Below are 15475 nucleotides of genomic sequence, written 5' to 3' on the forward strand. Positions count from 1 at the left end.
GTTCCTTCAGTAAATGTGTGGCTACGTTCCTGCAGTAAATGTAAGGCTTCGTTACTTGAGTAAATGTAAGGCTTCGTTACTTCGGTAAATCTAAGGCTTTGTTACTTCAGTAAATGTAAGGCTACGTTTCTTCAGTAAATGTGTGGCTACGTTCCTTCAGTAAATGTAAGGCTACGTTCCTTCAGTAAATGTATGGCTACGTTCCTTCAGTAAATGTAAGGCTACGTTCCTGCAGTAAATGTGTGGCTACATTCCTGGAGTAAATGTATGGCTAAGTTCCTTCAGTAAATGTATGGCTACGTTCCTTCAGTAAGTGTGTGGCTACGTTCCTTCAGTAAATGTGTGGTCCTGCAGTGAATATATGGCTATGTTCCTGCAGGAAATGTATGGCTACGTTACTGCAGCAAAATATATGGCTACGTTCCTGGAGTAAAAATATGGCTATGTTCCTGCAGGAAATGTATGGCTACGTTACTGCAGCAAAATATATGGCTACGTTCCTGGAGTAAATATATGGCTACATTCCTGCAGTAAATGTATGGCTACGTTCCTGCAGTAAATGTATGGCTACGTTCCTTCAGTAAATGTATGGCTTTGTTCCTGCAGTAAATATATGGCTACGTTTCTTCAGTAAATGTAAGGCTTCGTTCCTGCAGCAAATGTGTGGCTACGTTCCTGCAGTTAATGTATGGCTATGTTCCTGCAGTAAAAATGTATGGCTACGTTACTGCAGCAAATGTATGGCTACGTTCCTGTAGTAAATGTATGGCTAGGTTCCTGCAGTAAATGTATGGCTACGTTCCTTCAGTAAATGTGTGGCTACGTTCCTGCAGCAAATATATGGCTACGTTCCTGTAGTAAATGTATGGCTAGGTTCCTGCAGTAAATGTATGGCTACGTTCCTGCAGTTAATGAGTGGCTACGTTCCTGAAGCAAATGTATGGCTATGTTCCTGCAGTAAATGTATGGCTATGTTCCTTCAGTAAATGTATGGCTATGTTCCTTCAGTAAATGTATGGCTATGTTGCTGCAGTAAATGTATGGCTATGTTGCTGCAGTAAATGTATGGCTATGTTGCTGCAGTAAATGTATGGCTATGTTGCTGCAGTAATTGTTTAGGTTCGTACGTTGTGTTATTTCCCCGGACAGGTCCTCACCTATTGCAGCAAATCAAACATAACACATAGTGCACATACTACCAAGGAATACCACTAACTTGACTTACCGACCTGGACCCACTTGCATAAAGCAATCTTAGCACTACGACTATTGTTAACCTATGTTAAATAATGGGAGTTACGATCATCTTAGCGCTAAGACCGATTTGTGCAAGTGAGCCCTGGACTAGAGATAAAGACCAGTGAGATCTCCTCGTCTGTTTCATATATAGATCTATGCTTCACGATTCAGATTTACGAAACACTCCCAGCAAGACTATGACAAGAGCGAGGACTTCAACTTTCGAATAAGCAACTTTCCCTTTATTTAATATATAGCTCTCGACTTCGGAGTGCACAGTTCAGAACTTTTGAGGTACAATGGAGCATGCTGGTTCTACGAAGATTTCCAAGAGCCTCAAGTTGTTTGATCAAGGTAGTAACATTGAAGGCCTCAGTAAAGCTTTTAAAAAAGTTTTATGGCAGACTGTGGAGTACATTTCCAAATTTGACGAATCGGTGAAAAAAATGATATCCGACGCAATTCCCAATTTTGACTTGTAGCATATGTTGTTGTTTTTTTGCAGATGAACAATTGACTTGCTTTTGCATGTGTTTGTGACAGGTGCCACCGGTTTGGGCAGGATACGCTCACATTTTCGAGAACACCTGGAATCACCATTATTAAACACATGCTTTTTGATATAAACTTCCGGGCAAAATAGTGCATGCATATACCTTGAAAATTGATTTGGCCAAACAATTCCAAGCGTTATCAAAACGGAATCATTTTGGTCGATTTTTATCACCATACCCGTGCTCGTGGGTTTACCAAAGTTGTCTTTATAGCTTCATAGCTTTAGAACTTCATAACTGTTAGGCACATGTCTGCGTGATGTCATTCGTTATTTTAGCCAGGAAAGTACATTTCTGAATAAGAAGATACCAATATTATAATACTATAATAAGTATATTAATAATGCGCCAAATTCCATTCACCAAGTTCATTGCGCTTCATTATTAATACCCCGGCCAATGGATCATTTTGCACTTGATTTTCATTCTCAGGGGCGTTAGAAGGTAATGAGTGACATTTCTGTCTCATTTTACCGGGTACCCATTCACTGCTAAAGTCACATGCCAAATGAAACACCACGTGCCTCACAATTGCTTCAGTGCGGGGCTGTACAGAAACCCCAGAAGCTCTCAGGAGTCAACCTACCTAACACCGTTATCTCGACGACCATCATTGATTAACTTCATCTGATGTTTGACATGTAAGCTATGCACAGGTCGACGTGCCACAGCACAATTTTAAGTCTTTTTTTTTACTCTTTATAATATTTTTAAAAGATTCCATTTCAACTGCACGCTTCTTCGTGTATCGTTACCATTGGTGTATGGAAATTTTGGCTTCAAGATAAGGCCGATGACAGGTGAGGCGAGGTGGGACGACTACCGCGTCTTCAGTAGACGTACCGAGTCAGGACTAAGGAGGTAAGCGTGTGTTTGTTGTGTGGCGCGTGTCTACAACAAGGTTTTCATTACTTAAGCCTGATATGTGAATTATTCAGTGGCACGAATGCATTTCACTTCCATCACAGAACGCTGAAGTTATGATTAAAGGAGTGAATGTTTACTATCAAAACCCTCACTCTATAGATAAATTGCACGAATGAAATGCTCTCACTGGACGAGGTGGCCCTACAGGATATGTATGCTACAAGAAGGGAGCGAAATTTTCAAAAATGTTATGGGAACAATACTTTGTATTTTTGAACAAATGTGTGTTTAGGATTTGTAACATCAAATTGGTAAGGCAAAAACGTTTCGAAAACGCTGAGTTTGAAGGGTCAGGAAGAGGAAGCGTTAGACTAATATTTATACAAGGGGAAGTCTTTATCCCAAGGTGATTTTAATGACTTTTCGATAAAGAACTTGCTAATACTTTTAAAATCGGCCTTTTGCACTCGTTTTTGACACACTTACGTATTTGGTCATGCCTATGGAATACTGTAAGGGACATTCTCGCGATCTCGACCATTGAAAACGAGCTAAATATGCCAAAAACACGAGAATGCGAGATCGCGAGAATGTCCCTTACAGTATTCCGTATATGCAAGAAAAAAACAAACTTGTAAGTGTAAGAAAGAAGATAGAGACTAGTTTCCAGTTGTTCGCAACTTGTGGTCCCAATGGTCAAACGGTCCCAATATGAATTGGACTGGGTGTAAGATAGTCCAAAGTTGCAAGACATTCCGAGATCGCGTGAGGAACATTGCTAATTGCATTGATTTCTGCATTAAAATACGAGACCGTCGATGGAAGTGAGGTGCGACATTTTACAGATGGTGTTTCATTCCTGTAGTTTCTCTATACAGAGTGGGTGTTTGATAGTTAAGGTACACAATGTCATTGTTTTAATCGGAGATTCAGATTCCCGTGCCTCTGTTTGTAACGCTCTGTTCCTTTTATCTCCTACACCACATGTGTCCTATTGTCTTCAGTCAATGGACAGACGGAGACTTTTTGTGAAGATTGGTTTCGTTATCGTTAAACTTTCATATAATTCAATAACTAACCTGAATAATTTTATTTTACTCCCTTGTTTTTATGTATATGGACAAAAGTATTATTGTGTTAAAGGGGTATTATGAAAATTAAAAAATAACATCAACATGCTTTCCTGAAGATATTGTTAGAATAAATAAATAAATAATAAATTCCAGATTTATACTTTGGGGTTGGTTTATTTGAGATTTTCTGTTTGCTAAACGAAAAGGGATTTTTTTTACCTTATCAACAGCCATGCAGTAATAATCTTTCCAGCATGTGATTCTTACATGACAAAGGTCGAGGCAACTCTTCAACGCCATGCTTCTACAGAGATATGGTTGAGGTGTGGGTCACCCTGAGAATGAAGACATATGTAAACGCTGATCTTGAGTCACTGTCAACTTGTTTGGTAGATATGTCCAACATAACATATCCAAACCTGGAATTAGGTCATCGCTAAAACAGTCTAAAACAATTTAGATATACAGTGATACATACTACATGTTGTAAGTCCAAAGTATGTCCCAGAACTCAAATCAATGTAAGGAGATAACTGTATATGGACAGTCTGCTGTATGTGAAGATACAAATGCCATGTGTGATTTGTTTCATTCGAATATCAAATGTATCAAGACTGACCACATACCGCACAAAACTATAACCATTCGGCCAATTTGACAAACATTGGTTTGATAATGTTCTACGTGATCGTCAAAGATTGATTGAATATGGTTATACGCCACTTTTAGCAATATTCCAGCAATATCACGGTGTGGGACACCTGAAACATTTACATAACTATTTTCTGAGAAGTCAGCTTTTATATAAGTTCCAGTACGGATTTGTTTTGAGGCCACAGTACTGTCTCACAATTACTTGAAATATATAATAACTGATGTCAAGCACGAATTATATCGTGGGATATTCTGTGATGTTTCTAAATCATGTATGCGGTTTTGCATAGAGGCCTATTATATAAACTTGAGAAATGTGGTATTAATGGTAAAATCTTATCATGGTTAGGAAATGACATTTCTAGGCCGAAAAAGTATTTGTAAATTGTAGCCTGTCCTCTTTGAAATACATATCAGCTTGGGTACCCCAAGGTTCTGTACTGGGTCCCTTTCTATTCCTAGTTAACATAAACGATTTGGCTGATGACCTTAAGAATCCAACTCCTTTATTTACCGATGACGCGTCTATTGGTGCATCGTCTGTTAGACTTAACCATTAGGAAGAGACCTTGAATCATGATCTATGTTACCTCTTCAACTGGATGTATCATTGACTTATAAAATCTAATCCCGACAAAACAAGATAGATATTATTCAAACAATATTGCCCAACATAATTTTTGTCTATAACAATACACCACTTCATTCTCCCAAAATATGAAATGGTCTACATTATGAAACAGAATGGAAGACACTCTCAAGCAGACATAAAACTTAAAACTATATCTCTATAAAAATTTCTTAACTACGTAAGCCCCGCTTACTTGAATGGCCTTTTACCACCAAGAGGAGACAATATTAGTCAAAATAATCTAAGAAATAGAACAAATACTGGTATTCCTCACGCTCGAACTGACAATTATCGGCTCCCTTTGATATCAGACATACTCAAATTATGGAGTAACCTTTCATGGGAATGTAGGCTATCTTCTACATTTTCAGGTTTTAGTGTAAAACCAGATAAAAAATATGCTCTTATTACCTCTCCTCTGGGATAGAAGAGCAAATATACTTCGTACCCATTGCTGTAGTTCCCTGAATGCAGATTTATTTAAAGCCAATTTGTCAGAAAACTCAACAATGCCTGTGTGGAAAGCCATGAGAAAACGTACATCATTCATCACGGCAATGATTTATGTAATTTCATTACTATTTTTACTATTTCCATAATGTATCGAATTTTGTATGCACGTTATGCGTTTCAATGTGTAACATTAACGCTATTGTCAGTTATCTGTATAGATGTTGATGGAAAAGCGTTTTAAACTGGACAACTTTTGCCAAATCCATTTGACCTATTAATGTCAATAAAATTAGATTTAAAAAGTTTTGAATGAAAGTGTTTTTGATTTGTCCTGTTTCTTTTTCTTTTATTATCATCAAATGATAGTTTTTTCTTTTCTAATCAGACAATATGCTGGTGTTTGTACTGGCGGCTCTAGCGGCTGCGGCCTCGGCGGTGGACGTCACCATCAGCAACCACTGGGACGGCGGCTTCCAGGCGAAGGCCTGCATCGCGATCACCACAGAACTCCATAGCTGGAAGGCGCACTTGAAGTTCTCGGAAGCCGTTGATTCTCTAGATGTGAGGTTGCCTTTCGTATTCATCGGTCGAATGGTTTATGCATATGAAACCTACGTGCACATGACAATCATATCTCTTCTGGCTCGTGCGAAAGAGTGTTTGCATTGTGGCGACGTGCGATGCAAGTTAATCAAACAAAATACCCGCGATAGAACCCAAATAGACCCCCTCCCAAAGAACGACAGTCATATACTATTTTATTCCCGATTATATCGTTGTACATTAAGAACCATACAGTCCTGCTGTATTTTGCTGTGGTAAATCATATTAGAATTTTTCCATCTATCTTATGACAAAAAACAGAAAACGTAATGATATTTATTTATGATATATTTAAATTAACATCTTGTAAGATAAGGATGCACAGCAGGTCCAGTTGTCTAGGGCGCCTTGTCAATGAGGCTATTCCACGCAAACATCCACCGGTTGTCCCGCCGAACACAAGATTCACCTGATTTATAATTCTTTGTCAACAGCCGATCTGTATCCGAAATGATAACAATGTAAGATTATGTATGATTGTAATAATGTTAAATAAGTAAGACGCCTCTTATCATTGGCATCTTTATAAGCGCCCCCTTACCTAGTAACGTCCATCGATTGCGACTCTGTATACGAGGCCTGTATGCTATAACGTTGTTCACAGTGCGGCACAGCCAATGTCCAGAAGACGAATGGTGGAAAGGAATACATCCTCACGAACAAACAGTGGAACGCAGATGAGCATGCTGGCGACAAACTCTGCCTGGACTTTGTTGGTCACACAAGTGGTGATATCAACCCTAAGACCACCCTAACAATAGAGGGCGTCACCGGCGGAACCAGCACGGGTACCAACACGGGTACCAACACCGGTACCCACACCGGCACCCAGGCTCTTGTGCAGGTGCCCCACACAGGTGCGTTGGTTGGATGTTTTTTTGTTTTTTTCACAGCAGTAGCTAAAACACATTGATAGGTAATATCTATCTGTTGGAATTGGATGGCTAGCCTGATATGAACAATCGTCGTGTTGACTGTTCATGATAGGCACAACTCAATACCGTATTCAAGGTTCTCACCAACATGAACATGTAAATGTTGACGAATTGCAGCAACGTTTGTTTGTTTGTTGTTTAACGCCGCACTCCAGTTACCAGCAATATGACTCTTAAGTAACCGATTCTGGACCAAATATAATCCTTTGGTCTATATTGTGAGCGCCGATCAACACCGGGTTTCGATAACACCCAGTCAGCAGGCTTGAACACCAGATCAGTTTGGTCGCCTCATACGACCAGCATAGTTTGCTGGGGATCTATTCTAACACGGATTCCCCACGGATCTTGCGGTATACTTAACTACGGCAATCTACCATTCCATGTCAACATTTTAGATCTGAACTGACTATAACTCTAAATAGGAACCCATGTAGATAGTTTTAAAATGAGCTGCAACTGAAATAAAGAGAAACATCCTATCATGCAGGATTCAATACAATGACAGCACGTATATAGGGTAGTTAACCAGTATTGCGATGACTCAGCACGTAAGTTTGTTTTAACTCCGCGAAAGGTCGTGGTTAGGATTCAAACTTACAAGCATAGGTCTCTGGTGCGCCTAAGGAACGCAACTCTGCGCAGAGAATTCTGATGTCTAAAGATATAAAAAATCACATATGTCTACTATGTAAAGTCACAAGTTATGTACAGGGTAAATTCCATGTTTCAGGAGGTGGTAAAGAAAGATACAACTATGGCGAGGCTCTTGGCAAGTCCATCCTGTTCTATGATGCTCAGAGATCCGGCAAACTTCCGGCCAACAACCCCATCAAGTGGCGAGGTGACTCCGCCCTGGGAGACAAGGGAGACAACGGCGAGGATCTGACTGGAGGGTGGTATGATGGTCAGTAGTCCGTACCCCAGACACTGTATTGCACCATTTACAACACTGTAGACACTGTCCACATGGCAGGACACATATCACCCGTTGATTATTGTATGTACATTATTGTTAAAATAATGAAATATGCAACATCAACGTCAGAGAAACGATGGTCAGTACTAACAGACAAGTAGTACCCTAGACAAAACATTGTATTGTATACCCGCTCCTGGATACCCTGTGTAAATAACAGCGACATATTCATAAGAAATCTCTGCTGAAAGGAGAATCGATTGTTGAAACAGCTTGTGTTTATGAATCACTGTCCAATAGTGATGACACCAGGTGTAGCGTATCCTGCACCACCGGTGGCACCTGTCACAAGCACAAGGCAAGTCAATTGTTCACCTGAAAAAGAAAACCCACGGGAACATATGGTACAAGTCAAAATAGGGAATTGCACCAGACATAATCTTTTTCTATGATTTGTCAAATTTGGAAGGTTCACCACATGTCTACCATAAAGCTTTTTGAAGGCGTAATTGTGGTTTTGAATGGTGCTACCTTGAACAAAAAACTTCCGAGCAAGAGTCGTATGACGCACTGTAAATTCTGGGTAGAAAGAGCATGAACGACTGTATCTAACAAGTTGTGAAATGTAGACATCAAAATGAACGTTGACAATTGGAAAGTTGAAGTCCTCCCTCTTGTCATACAGTCTTGAGAAGAGTTTTTCGTCAAAAGCTTTCCTCACTTCACTTAAATGAATTAATGTAATGAATGATTATATAAATGGTTGTGTCGCTTTTATTATCCCTGGGGTATCGCATCGCCTAAGGTATCTTAATAAAGGGCTATGAACTACATACTTTTTTCTCCAGCTGGTGACCACGTCAAGTTTAGCTTGCCTATGTCAAGTACTTCGACCGTGTTGCTCTGGGGGTACCTACAGTGGAAAGATGCCTATGCTACTACTAAACAAACAGACATGTTCTTTGACATGATCAAGTGGCCCTTGGACTACTTCTTGAAGTGCTGGATTCCAGCAAGTCAGACTCTGTATGCACAGGTAAGATTTCGTTGTCGTGTATCCTAATACAAGTGTATACTGTTGGCTGAAATATTGCCGATGTGACGTAAAGCATTAACTCACTCACTACTGTGGGGTTTAATAAAAGTGTATTCAAAATCATGGCGACACAAGTACAAACAGAAACCTACACTTAATCCCTGTATCCTTCCATGCATTCAAACCCAGTTTCTGATTTCCCCAAGGTTGGAGAAGGAAATGATGATCACCACTTCTGGGGCCGCGCTGAGGACATGAAGATGGCCAGACCCGCCTACAAACTCACACCAAGCAAACCTGGGTCAGATGTTGCTGGGGAGATTGCTGCATCCATGGCTGCTGGGTATCTGGCGTTCAAACAGAGAGGTGGGTGTTTCTATGAAGAAATGCTAAATACTGTTGTTGTTGGTATCAACAAATGTTTATGACACACCAATGCTTTTGGTTAATAAAAAGCTTTGTAGATTAAGCATTACGCACATTTCAGAAGAAGATGTTTGACGACACAAGATAGTAATGGAGATCAAATTATTCATTATAATTGCAGCGATATGGTTTTTCAAATTCTGGAAGAGCTGCGTTGGAATATTGACAGCTGTGTTATGCTCAGTCATTGCAGCGTCTGTCCATTAACTATATATTTGATATAATGCTGACATGACACAATGTTTCCTATACTAGATCCTATATTAAGAGCTGAGTTATGATAAGTCGTTGTACCGTCTGACCATTTTCTATATATTAGACATAATGCGGACATGACAAAATGTTTAGATTCTGCCTATGCGACCAAACTCCTGACTGCATCGAAGCAGATCTATGCATTCGGAAAGAAGTACCCCGGAAAATACAGCCAGAGTATCTCCGATGCCGGCCAGTTCTACTCGTACGTATGTCATTTCCAGCGTGCAGCTCTATTCCTACACACGTCTATTCTAACATAGAGTTATATTTGTATGCATGTCCATTCTATCGTGCAGACCTACTAGGATGTATATTCATCCTAGCAGTTCTGTTCGTACGTATGGCAATAGAAACGTGCGATTCTACTCTTACGTACGTCCAACGTATTTATTCCTGTGGTGTCTGGTAACGTCTTCAATTTTACAAGCAAAGTATTAATCTCACCCGAATGATGCATTTTGAAGTATATAAGTTAATACGCCAACACCTAGAGTCACACTTCATACAAGATCACATCAAGCTGTTAATTCTATAAATTGTTTTTTTGATTTTAGATGCGTAAGATAAATTTTTCTTTTGAGGAAATATCTATTCAAGTTCACGAGGTGAAAGCTCACGGATGCTTCTAGTTTGCTCTCAAGGTGCCAATTCTGCAAAGCCATATTCGACAGACAGGATTGATTTTGACTTAATGCTAAGTATATAATAGTTATTGCCCCGAAGAGTTGAAATACTGCTGGTATGCGGTCTTCAACATTCCCTCACTCAGTCAACCTGGATTACAGAATGGCGGGTGCTTGACAACCAATGATGCCGAGAATGAATGTGACTTGGACAATACCTACTCACTGGTAGCCTTCCGAAAGCCCATCATAATCGTCATGGAGGATACCGTTTGGATAAGATTAAGATTGGGTAATTCCAAAGGTGAGAAACGTTATCAATGACTTTGTTTTGTCTTCAATCCAGGTCCAGCGGATCCAAGGATGAGATGTGTGAAGGAGCTATGTGGCTGTACAAAGCAACAGGGGACAAGTCCTACCTGGCCGATGCCAAGGGATACCACGAGAATGCTTGGGCGTGGGCTCTGGGATGGGACGACAAGAAGATCGCTTGCCAGGTGAAACAAGTCTTTGGTTTGCTCAAGTTTAAGGGGTACTTAACTGGCAGTCCAAACAAGTTTGTTGTCAACTAACCTACACTTATGATGCATGTCATTAAAGGAATACCCAAAATACAAACGGTGAATTCACAGTTCGACATATGACAAAGGCTGGACAAAGACTGGAAATGGGTACCAGGTGGTAGAGCTTTGTCCCTGTTTAACTATGGCTCACACACCTACCTTGATCAAATATAGATTGCGGGTGATAACGTGTTTCCAAATTTTCAATATTATATTGGAAACTGAATCAATTATGCGAATAAATGTGATGAAAGACAATAATAATCAGTGTAAAATATCTCCTTGTAACGGTCTTTTTGGACAAAAGAACGAGGAAAGACACTTTTGTACATATTGTTTGGATTACACCTATGCTCATGTAATTGTACAGCTGCTCCTCTACGAAGCTACCAAAGACACTGCCTACAAGGCAGAGGTGGAGGGCTTCTTCAAGGGCTGGCTCCCTGGTGGCTCCATCACTTACACTCCATGTGGACAGGCGTGGAGAGACCAGTGGGGCTCCAACAGATATGCAGGTCAATCTACTGGACATAACATTTAGGCGCATTTCATTTTAAAACAAATTGTGGTGCGAAAATAATAAAAAGCAATTCTTCATTATCGCTGGTGAGAGAAACTTAAATGCGTGTTTTAATAGTTAATAATTACAAGATGAAATCACCATGAGTTTTGGCAATCAGGAAAATAGAGGAGTTGCCAGCAGATGCATGTAGTAAAAAGGTGAAGAAGACCTTATAGGTTATCATTTTCGTAAAACCAAATTTAATCAGTTGCACATTGGTAACGTAGTACAAGACCAAAATGTCTAGAAATATAAACGCCAACATAGACTTGATGTTGTATGTATTGTATGGTGCAAAGTATCCCTTTGACTGGTCTTGTGTCTTTTGTCTCTGCAGCTAACTCTGCATTCGTCGCTCTGATGGCTGCTGATGCTGGTATTGACACTGTAACCTACAGGAAGTGGGCAGTTGAGCAGATGAACTACATCCTCGGGGACAACAAATACGGCATCAGCTACCAGATTGGCTTCGGCACAAAATACCCCAAGAATCCACATCACAGATCCGCGTAAGTCTTCGGTTATGCACTCGCCAATTGATGACGTCATATAATGGACGACATTTTTTTTGAGAGGGAAGTGTCGGGTATGTTGGGCTACGCTGATAGACGCAGTAGCCGAACGATCGCATCCAAAAGTGGGAGAGATATGACAATATATATTAGGAGAAATGGTACAGATAATCGACGTGAGTATTGTGAGAATATGCGGAAAATACCAAACTTAACCCGCCTGGTAACCCACCAATTCTGGATTCTATTCAGGCAGTTACCATTATTAAGAGACTGATAAGTTTTTATAAAGCTTGTATATTTTATCAACACACTAAAAGAGGCTGCACATAATGTTGACATCTGATATAATATTGTTTAACTTACAATAAAACACAGTAAGGAGCATAAACCAATCGGGGCTGCGCCCCTCATGGTTTATATTCCCGCCGTGTTTTATTGTACGATATTGTACGATAAACGAGTCTTTTATTTCTTATATGTCTCACACAAACGTGAAGATCCGGGGTCTAGGTCTTCAGCAACCCATGCTTGCCGTAAAGGGCGACTATGCTTGTCGTAAGAGGCGGCTAACGGGATCAGGTGGTAAGGCTCGATGACATAGTTGACGCATATCATCGTATCCTAATTGCATGGATCGATGCTCATGGTGTCAATCATTGGATTGTCCGGTCCAGACTCGATTAATTACAGACCGCCGTCATATAGCTGGAGTATTGCGGCGTTAAAGAACAAACAAACAAACAAACAAACAAACACACAAACTGTTCTTCATTCCAGCTCCTGCCCCGACATTCCAGCTCCCTGCTCCGAGACTAACCTCCACACCGCTGGCCCCAGCCCTCACATCCTTGTGGGCGCCATTGTTGGAGGTCCTGGTAATGACGATTCTTACACGGACAACAGGGAGGACTACGTCCACAACGAGGTGGCCTGCGACTACAACTCCGGCTTCCAGTCTGCTCTCGCTGGTACGTATATCGTCTGATGTGTGATGTGCAGCCAGAATTAAATGCTTTGAAATCAAAAAGATTCCTAGACATTTCCTATAAATGTCAACCCAGAACGTTCAATATGTTCAGTTTTCATGTTATATTTGAGCAATATATGGCAGTAATTGTAAAAGGGAATGATTATTATGATTATCTGCCATTACGGTTAATTACGTATGTATCTAATTGATGCCTTCTATTTCAGGTCTAACTCATCTTGTACAGGCCAAGGAGCTGCCAGCCGTTCCTGCACCAAAGTGTCACGGTTAAGTGTCGCGGACTGTTTTGAATGAAATAAAATATTGAATGTTTCTTTGTATTGTTGATGATTAAGGATTGGTACTGTATATTTGCACTGTACAAACGAATTTAATATAACGTTCTCAGATAGTATTTTAATTTGTGCCGAAATGCTAATGTTCTGCTCGAACATTTTACAGATGCATTAGCGTTCTTGATTTTTTGTTTTTGAGTCTGGCTACGTTCAGTTGTGCTTTTATGTCTTGTTTGTTTGTTGTTTAACGCCACATTCAGCACCCTCATTGAAACGCAACTTTGTACGTTTTGATAGCTCAGAATAGACGTGAGACCACGGAACTGGATCCATGGTCGACTCATCGGGTACCAAGCTTACAATAACCTTATCATTGATATATTAACGCCAGAGGAGCGCGATCAGTCGTCTAATCAGATTACAGTCATTTGTCCGCAATAGTTTTTATCAACAAGCAGTACCCTGCTTCTGTGATAGTTTACGGATTTCTATGTTATAGGTCTTCGTGGTACCACCATTTTGGAAGGCTGACATTTTATAGTTAGTGTTAGGTTGGCATCATATGACCAGGAAGTAAGTTTTGAGTTCACCCAGTGTCACTGAAGGCAATCTTGCTGCAAGTTGACCAAATGATATCTTTCTTCGACATTACATGAAAGCGTAAATGTTTGACATTCCAAGTGACATTCCTTTTAGCAGATATTTCTTATCAATATGGAAAAAAATGCTGCTTATATTCATTTTCAGTAAATGTATGGCTACCTTTCAGTAAATGTATGGCCATGTTCATTCAGTAAATGAAACACTATATTCTTGCAGTAAATGTAAGGCTTCGTTACTTCAATGAATGTAAGGCTTCGTTACTTCAGTAAATGTAAGGCTACGTTCCTTCAGTAAATGTATGTTTATGTTTCTTCAGAAAATGTATGGCTACGTTTCGTACGTAAATGTAAGAGGGGCGTTCAATAAGTTTTTGCAATATGGGCATTTGTGTTTACACAAACAATGTCAACAATGTCAACAATGTCAACTTGTGGCAGGTGTGACACCCGTCATAACAAGTTCCAGACACAACAATAAGTTACATGTGATGGCTCCATTCACTTAAGGGTGGTCACAATCATGGATTCTCTCAAACATGAACAACGCGCTGTAATAAAGTTCCTTACCAAGGAGGGATGCAAAGCAAAAGAAATCCATGATCACATGTGGCCGCCACATGTGAATGTGGATTCGAACAGTTAAATCACCTAATGAAATCTGCACAACGTGGAAGACACTTATAGGATGACGAGGGCATAAAGGCTGCCACAGAGGCGCGGTTAGAGGGCCAATCTGCGGATTTCTATAAAAGTGGTATTAAAAGCTTGAAGGAACAAATGGAACAAGTGTATTGAGGTGAATGGAGGTTATATTGAAAAATGAAAGTGTAAAAAATATTCTGCGACTTGGTCTTATGTTGAAGTTGCAAAACTTATTGAACGCCCCTCGTATGGTTATATTCCTGCAGTAAATGTATGGTTACGTTCATTCAGTAAATGTAAGGCTACGTTCCTGCAGTAAATGTAAGGCTACGTTTCTGCAATAAATGTAAGGCGACGTTCCTTCAGTAAATGTAAGGCTACCTTCCTGGAGTAAATGTAAGGCGACATTCCTTCGGTAAAATGTAAGGCTACGTGCCTTCAGTATGTGTAAGACGACGTTCCTGCAGTAAATGTGTGGCTACGTTCCTGCAGTAAATGTGTGGCTACGTTCCTGCAGTAAATGTATGTTTATGTTCTTCCAGTAAATGTATGTTGATGTTTTTTCAGTAAATGTTTAGTTACTTTCCCACGGATCTATAAGTATTATACATCCATGGCTTGAATAATAATCAAAGAATACAAAGAGTGCAGAATGTAAGAAACGTTCCTGTTCATACTTAGTTCTTTCCCCTGAATGTCTATCATGCAATGTCTGGAATGACAGGCCATTGATAATGAAACCTTAATTGAAAAGCTTAGTTAAAAGCAAAATATGTCACTGTTCAACAGGGGTAACAATCGTCTAAGGCGTTGCAATTCGCGTTGCAAAGTAGAGTTAAAAGATCTGCCTAAAGCTTATAATCTTGGGCTATAATGACAGCATCACGCTGTCTAATATTCTTGTTTTTATGTCGAGAAATATACCATCAGCTCCAACCATTGGTGCCGACATTTCGCAAAAAATTGAGGTACAATCGCACACGCTCTTTCTACGAAGATTTCGAAGAGAGGGAGGTATACGACTCTTGCTCAAAAGTTGTTTGACCAGGTTTCCAAC

The 15475-nt window shown here is 40.0% G+C and overlaps 1 protein-coding gene across 1 annotated transcript; it reads left to right on the forward strand.

Annotated features, from left to right (window-relative positions):
• Positions 1 to 2582: 2582 nt before the first annotated feature.
• On the forward strand, positions 2583 to 13211 carry LOC139473189 (endoglucanase E-4-like). The gene is made up of 12 exons (XM_071255706.1): positions 2583 to 2654; positions 5857 to 6032; positions 6679 to 6931; positions 7743 to 7916; positions 8777 to 8964; positions 9171 to 9330; positions 9739 to 9850; positions 10618 to 10768; positions 11205 to 11349; positions 11734 to 11905; positions 12689 to 12879; positions 13106 to 13211. The coding sequence occupies exons 2-12, from the start codon at positions 5862 to 5864 to the stop codon at positions 13168 to 13170; spliced, it is 1782 nt and encodes a 593-aa protein (XP_071111807.1). The 5' UTR covers positions 2583 to 2654; positions 5857 to 5861; the 3' UTR covers positions 13171 to 13211.
• The last annotated feature ends 2264 nt before the right edge of the window (positions 13212 to 15475 follow it).

This window comes from Haliotis cracherodii, unplaced genomic scaffold (genome assembly GCF_022045235.1).
Source record: "Haliotis cracherodii isolate W230 unplaced genomic scaffold, xgHalCrac1.p SCAF_27, whole genome shotgun sequence".
NCBI classification, from domain to species: domain Eukaryota; kingdom Metazoa; phylum Mollusca; class Gastropoda; order Lepetellida; family Haliotidae; genus Haliotis; species Haliotis cracherodii.